Source organism: Ailuropoda melanoleuca, unplaced genomic scaffold (assembly GCF_002007445.2).
Source record: "Ailuropoda melanoleuca isolate Jingjing unplaced genomic scaffold, ASM200744v2 unplaced-scaffold2376, whole genome shotgun sequence".
NCBI lineage: Eukaryota > Metazoa > Chordata > Mammalia > Carnivora > Ursidae > Ailuropoda > Ailuropoda melanoleuca.
In genome coordinates, this window is record NW_023193570.1 from 1 (window position 1) to 7433 (window position 7433).

General features: G+C 53.7%; 1 protein-coding gene across 1 annotated transcript; it reads right to left on the bottom strand.

Annotated features, from left to right (window-relative positions):
• Window positions 1-6: 6 nt before the first annotated feature.
• LOC117798063 (ninein-like protein) lies at window positions 7-7396 on the bottom strand. Its single transcript, XM_034650484.1, has 3 exons — window positions 5633-7396; window positions 1491-1665; window positions 7-410 (listed from the first exon to the last, which is right to left on the bottom strand). The coding sequence occupies exons 1-3, from the start codon at window positions 5644-5646 to the stop codon at window positions 258-260; spliced, it is 342 nt and encodes a 113-aa protein (XP_034506375.1). The 5' UTR covers window positions 5647-7396; the 3' UTR covers window positions 7-257.
• Window positions 7397-7433: the final 37 nt, after the last annotated feature.

Sequence of the window (7433 nt, forward strand, 5' to 3'; positions counted from 1 at the left end):
CCTCATGATGGGCAGCGAGCTCTCCTTTGTGCCCCTCCCCACTGCGAACCCATCATGGGGGACTGTGCAGACATCACTGTCACTAAATGTTCAACAGCCATGGTGTCACTAGGGCATCCCAGTACCCCTGCACTGGCACGAACAGGAAGAGAATGGAACGAAAGTTGCCCTGCTGATTTTCTCTCCATTCTAGAATTGTAGTAGGAAACAATGGAATTCACTCACCTACATATTCTTTTTCAAGTCCCTGACACTTTTTACCCAGGACCCAGAGACTCAGAATCGGCAAAAGGACTTGCCTTGTCCTTCAACACAAACTCCAGGTCATTCTGCAGTTTCAAGACCAGCTTCTCTGATTCCGAAAGCTTTTCCACAACTTCAATAATCTCCTTCTGTAATCGACTGTTTTCCTATAAGACACAAACCAGCAGTTTGCCAGGCTTTAAGAGTGGAGGACAGAGCTGTGGGCATCTGGTCTCCCCTCTGCATCAAAGACTTATTCCCAGCAGCACTCACAATCAAGGAAGAAACCTGCAAATGCAATGTGACTGGTACTCACTGCCTGGGCACCCACAGGGGAGGTCGTGCTGGGGACCAACCCCACAGAGCCCCCCACCAGTGCTTGTCGCTTTCCCCATTGCCCCTTCTTCTCCTGCCCTGAATGCTCAAGAAGGCCATGAGTAACACGAGAAGAGGTTGGGGGCAATCCTTTCTGAGCCGTTGTCTAAATGAGGGATTGGAAATAGCACCCTCACAGCTCAGATGTCCCCCAGGGGAGGAAGGCAGTACCCACAGACACGGGAAACCAGTGAGAAGAGCAGTAAGAACACAGTTCAGGCAAGGACGCAGCTTCTCCCCCAGGGAGACAGAGACCAGGCAGATGTGGAAAGAATCTGCAGGCTCTGTGTTAGGAGAGGAGGAGGAAGGCAGGAGCACAGGAGGGACCAGTGGACATGGGGCCAGGGGACACCTCTGTATAGGACCAAATGTAGGGTGGCTGTGGGTCACAGGACATTCACCAAAGCCCAGAAAACCCCATTTCCTTCAGGCTACACACCCAGGACTCCAACAGGGTGGGCTTTAGGTTTTGGTCTTTTGCTGACCCCACAGATGCTCTGGTCTCTGGGGATGGGTGGGTGTGGCAAAGCTGGCCGCTGCTGCTGACCCTCCCTGACCACTATCCTCCTGAGTCAAAGCAGAGAGTGAGAGCCCCTAAGGTCTCAACCTGTCCTGCTGTCCCATGACCAGAGAAAAGGAAGAGGCAATGCCTCTCGTGGAAAAGCCAGGACCCTTTCTGCTTTGGCTGAGAAATGTGCTTTCTCTGTGGCTGCAGCCAACGTTCCTTAGTTAGAAATAAGGAGTTTCCCTACCATGGAGGTAGTCATGTTCCTGACAAGGAAAATGTGGGGTGTGGGAGGATGAACCCTCAGGCAACCTCCTTTCTGTCATTCAGGGCAGGACGACCCGGGGAGACACTGCTCCCCACCCACCTTCAGGGCCAGGGTCAGCTTTTCCCGGAGGCTGGCCTCCTCGGCATGCAGGCGCTCCAGGTCCTTCTCCAGCACAGCCCTTTGCTTGCAGGTCTGCTCCCAGAACAGCTCACGTTCCCTCTCCTCCTCGGACCGCAGGAGGCTCAGCCTTTCCCGGTATCCCTGCTCCAGATGTCTGTGAAGCACACACAGAATATGTCATGTTGGGTCCCAAGGGGCCCCCCAGGCCCATACTGACCCCTCCCTCTCCAGGGACATCTCCTAGGCAACATGGATTTTTTTCCCTGGAACCTTTCTGCCAGGAGCACTTGGCCACACTATCTGGGATTCAATTGTTCCTGCCTGACAGATGGGGTCACTGAACCTCAGCTAAACTGCACATGCTGTAAGGGCAGGGGCTCTCCTTTAAAGCCCCCTTACCCTGGGCCTGCAGGTGGATGTGCCCCCACGCCCCCCAGGGCTAGGGGAGGTGACAAGGGAAGCCAGCAGGTCCCTGAGGCCTCTGGAGTGAGCTTGCCAATGCTCTCTGTGGGTAGACCTCTCTGATGCCCTCTCCTTTCAGCCACCTCCTACAGCAGGGCAGCCTGGATAACCAAATGTGCACCAAAGCAAGCCTCTCATGCAGGACCCAGGCAACGTAAAAACTGTGGACAGTGAATCCCAAAGCAATCAGAAGAGAAGGTAGGAGGCGTTTACCCCCTCAGTTTCTGCCTTATTCTTTTGTAAGAACCATTTTTTTTATCAGCAAAAAGTGCCAAACCTTAGTTTTATTTATTTATTTTTCAAAAGATTTTATTTATTTGAGAGAGAGAGAAAAAGAGAGAGAGAGAGCATGCAAGAATGGGGGGAGGGGCAAAGGGAGAGAGAGAAGCAGACTTGCCGCTGAGTGAGGAGCCCGATGTGGGGCTCAATCCCAGGAACCTGAGATCATGACCCGAGCCGAAGGCAGACGCCCAATCAGCTGAGCCACCCAGGCGCCCAAATCTTAGTTTTATCATTGAAACAGTTGCTTAGCAGGATTTCTCAAACCAAGTCTCTCTAGACGGAAGATAAGAGAAACTCTTACTTCATTCAGCAGAGGGCTTGGCAATGTTAATAATTCAGCAGAGAACACCGGGGGTTTGTCCTCCAGCCCCCTCCAGACAGTCTAGACTTTCTCATCTCAGAACTTTAAGGAAAGAACACCCAGCAGGAAAGGAGATGGAGAAAGAACAGCTGGTACTTAGGGGGAAAAGAGTAAGACGAATCTAGCTAATGTAACACTCCACAAACCTTTGGGGTAGTTTTAAAAACACCTATTTGACCGTTATCACTCCATTCTTTAAAAACTTTAGAAATACCCAACAAAAGAAAAATGGACAAATAAAATATGGCAGACACACATAATGGGAGGCTCTGCAGTCATCACAAAAGTATGTATGATATACCATTTTGTAAATATGTACATGGAAAAAAGAAGCGAAGGACATAAAAAACGTCAAGAGTGATAAACTCTGGGTGAAATTTCTGCTTTTATTTTTACTTTCACTTGTATTTTCTACAATGAACATGTATCATTTATTACTCCTGTAATGAGAAAAACCTAATGCAGCCATAACAACTATTTCTAGAAACTCCTGATAATGCTCCATTACTCATGGGGCAAAACCCAAACTCACAGGGCCTTCATGGATCCCTTGACTAAGGAGCCCTCAGACTAAGATAAGGCTTTCAAGTTTGTGACTCTCTGACTGGAGGAAAGACATCATACAATTCTTCCCACGTACTTGAGAGAGAGTCAAGCCTAACACGCTGCGACTGAAGCAAATGCGACTGAAGCAAATCAGTTTATAGTTACTTAAGCTGATCATCTCAAATCAACTTGTATTTAGCTCTTGGGCACAGTTCTTTAAAAAGGAGTTTTCTCCCTTGAACAACATTAACCAAGGGCTGGCAGGTGGCCCCTCCCGCCCCAGTCCCCATGAGGCTGCAACCCAAGGTCTCAGTGGCACCAGAATCAGTCCCACTCCTGCTCAGGTGGGATCCCTAGCCTCCGATGTCAACGGTGAGTCTAACAAACGACCATGCTGTTAGAAGGGCCATGAAGAGGTGGGGGAGGCACCAAGACAGGAAAGAGCATATCGGCAATCCCTCTGTTGTCTCCTTCCAAGGTTCCTTCAATTCTTAATTTTTAAAGAGAGTTACTCTCTGGAAACCCACACTGAACTCACGCCCTGTTTTGTGAGGTCAGGGAACTAAGGAGACTATGTCAGTGAGCTACATCGTAGCTGCAAGAGCCAACCAATTCAACATTCTAATTCCACCCAAAGGAACTTGCTCAGTAAGAAGTGGTAAACGGGGAGGCTTGCAGCTGCATACTACAAGGAAGTCAGCTGAATTGAGACTGTCGATTGCTGACAGGAGCAGAACAAGATGCAGGTGTTTCTTAACTAAATGCTCCTTTGTGATAAATACCGCCCATGTTCCATACTGAGATAAGGGGGGCTCAGCAAGGCCACAGCCAGTGCGTCCATGAAGAAGTCAAGGTGTCACGGCCGATCTCCCCACCCGGGGCTCCACGGCCTTACTAACACCTCCTTACAGTGAGACCATGTTTATTTATTTTCTCAGATTTGACTGGAAAGATTTCTGAAAATTTCGTGAAAGGATCTGTACTGTTTCGGTCTCCTGAACATCATCATTATCCTGTGAGTCTTTCATGCAGGAACGGTGGACGTGAGCATGCACGTGTGCACACTTGTATGCACACAGCATGCACTCACACAGCCACACACACACGCATGCACTCTTCCACACTACACCCCCTGACGCCATTTCTGGCACACTTCCCTTCCACAACATGCAGAGGTAGGTGTGGACTTCCACTGGTGAGCAGACCAGGACCTCAGCCTGCTGCACCTGGCCTTCCCCAGCCACTCTCAGGAAGGAAAGGGTGTCCCAGGCCTTTGGGCTTCCAGAGGCCCGTGGACTCAGATGTATGACCCTGCATGGCCCAGAGCAGTTGGCCACAGACGAGTAGGGACAGCCAGTACCCTCCTTTTGAACCCCTAGTACACAGGTCCTATGGGAGGGTAAGCTGGTGGGGCCCTCATGTGCTGACTAGATGGAGGTATGTGACTCCAGGTGACCCCAGCCTGGGAAGCGACAAGCTCTCTACCTTTCAGTGCTCCTCCTGCCTAATGGTCTGTTTTCTCACAGTGTCAATACACGGCAGGCCAGGGCCCCATGCTCTCTCATCCCAGAGACAGCGTGAGACAAGGAGACGGGAGACCTGGCTTCAACTTCTAGGCCACACTGGTTGTGTGACTGCGCGCAAGCTACAGCACTGCTGCTAGCCTCAGTTTCTTTAGCTCAAAAATGGCGCTAAAATGGCCTATTTGGGTAACTGTGGCTGGTAAGTCAGGAGCACAACACAGCAGTTTCACGGCTGGAACAGAAGCTCCTTCCTAGAGGGCCGACCGGCTCCACCTCCAGACCTCCAGCTGCACAGTGAAGGCACCCAGCGTCTCCGGTGACGATGAAAGAGCTCTTGGTCTTCGACCCCACTGTTTAGTTGGACACAATCGCCTGGCCCTATGTGGCCATGAAACCACCCCCGCCCATCTGCTGTGGCCACGTTATGAACCTCGGAGCCCTAGGAAAGCTGGCTGCACCCCCCCGGGTGCCTCCGATCCTCCCGCTGTGAGCCATGAGGGTGAGGGCTCTGTAACTGTGACCGTGACCGTCCCCACGCACGGCAGGAACAGGCCTTTCTTGGGACAGTGCTCAGAAGCCCGCAGCAAGGCGCATGGGGGCAGGTAAAAGGTCCTGTGAAGGCCCGTACGCTGCCCACCCAGGGTCAGGTTTGCGGAGACTGCGTGTACGTCATGCCATGATACCCACAAACACGGCCGGCAGGGCTGGCGTGAGAAAAGCGTTCCCTTCCAATGTCATAGCCACACAAGACAGTGAGAGGCAACATCCCAGAGATGGCTGGTCACAAGCTCTCAGACACGTGTTCGCTGAAGCCATGTACGCCACCTGAGTTCTTGCTTCTCTTTGCCATACATTTCGCGGAGGCCCTCGCTCAGCTAACCCACAGGCATGAGATGCACCTGGCGGCCGCACGCACCAAACCCTGCTGAGGGCTCAAACACACTGACCGGTAGCCTCCCATGCAGAGGACGGTCTGTCACCGCTCCCACTTCGCAGATGAGGTATCTCAGGGGCTCCATCCACCCAGGATCACAGCAAGGGCTGGTGAGGGAGAATGAGGTGGGGAGGCTGGTAACCTCCCTGTGCCTCCACTACCACCACTACCGAGAGCTGAGCACAGCACCCTGGTTTTTCCGTAGCGCACACCCTTTGCTATCCTTAAGGGGACACCTCCAGGTGACAAAAGCTTCCAGGTGAACAACCAGCTCAGCTCTGCCAGGGAAGCCTAGCATAGACTGTTCCCCACAATGGGGTGAAAAGACCCTCCTCTGCTTGCCCCAGCCTGGGAGATCCTCAGGGGCTGGATTTCTTCACATTTTGGTTAATAAACCAAAGAGGTGGGTTTTGTGTCCACAAAAGGTCAGAAATCCTTCCCTCTGGTCTGTCCAGCCACCAGCCCCACCAATGGAGCAGACCGCTTACCAGGGGTCTGCTTAACCCACTGCACGTCACAATGCCCGAGGTCAGGTTTTGGGCTCTGGCTGCTTCGACCACATCAGGCTCCTTTCGTCAGGCTTCAAAACCATTCACCAGAGCGCAGGGTCCGGGAGGAGAGCGTGTGGGGGGAGCGGGAGGACAGAATGTCAGTAGCGGAGCAGTGAGCGCGAGCTGCGGAGGAGAGTGCGTGAGAGTCGAGGAGGAAAGAGGGAAAACGTCCGGAGGTGGGCGGTGCCTCAGCCAGCACTGGCGAGGCCTCCGGGTGTCTCAGGGCGCATGCGTGGGGAGAACGTGCCGGCCGCAGAGGGGAGAGTAGGGAGAGCACGCTCCCAGAGCCTGAGCCGCACGCAGACAGGCGTGAGGTGGGAGGCGGGGCTCCTGCAGGTGCTGAGGCGCGGGGCTGGGTCGGAGCGCCGGGACGCCCCGCAGCGTGCAGGACCAGGCAGGAACCTAACCTTGCCTGCTCCGCGGGAGGGCATGTGGGGGGCCAGCAGGGGCAGGAGTGGGGGCCACGGAAATGAGCACAGGCTGAGGCTCTCCGTCCGTGAATGTGACGTCCCTCAGAGCTCAGCTTGAGCTCGCATCAGAGAAGTAAAGGAATGACAGTATCTGGAAGTTTGGAGAATCCCATGCGAAGCCACCAGGGCGCTTGGACTCTTGCAGAAGCAGGGTAGCCAGCTGTGCGGTGATTGGAAGCTGAGGCGTCATTACCGCACCGTCATGGTCACGGCAGTCACCGCCCAGCGGTCAGCACGCCCGACAGCCGGGACCCCGCGGAGCCCCATGGGGGCAGTGAAAGTCAGAAGTGTCCCTGGACGTGTGGGTCTGAGAGCAAAGGGTCTGAGAAAGCTGACAGGTCGCTAGCACTATTATCACACTTTGTCCCTGGGGTTCTTACTTTATAACTTGCACAGATAAAGAGCAGGGAGCCAGTGGTGGGCAGCCAGCATGCTGTCCTGCCAGAGCCAGCTCGCTGCCATCATCCGCTCCCCCACAGCTGGACGGGACCATGACCCATCTCAGAGGCCTCAGTCTCACTTTCGTTCTGGGTATGGCCCAGTGAAGACGTGTCTGTCCCTCTCCCCTTGATCGTGTTCGAGAGTCAGGAGAACAGGAGGGACAGCAGCAGCAGGACCACAAAACCCACAAACACTACTGCACGTGGCTGAGAGTCCTCGCTGCCCTGGTGGCCACGGCTGAGTACAGAGAGGAGTGATCACACACTAGCAGTGTGTGGAAGTGAGTGAGGAAAGGGGTGAGGTGTAGGGAGAGAAGGGAGGCCACCGACTCCCTTGACGAGGTTCGTGCAGG

What these genes read in the sequence shown, in the direction of transcription:
- LOC117798063 (XM_034650484.1), bottom strand. An exon ending in AGCTGACCCTGGCCCTGAAG is followed by an intron (nt 411 to 1,490) that starts GTGGGTGGGGAG and finishes TGTGTCTTATAG; the next exon opens with GAAAACAGTCGATTACAGAA.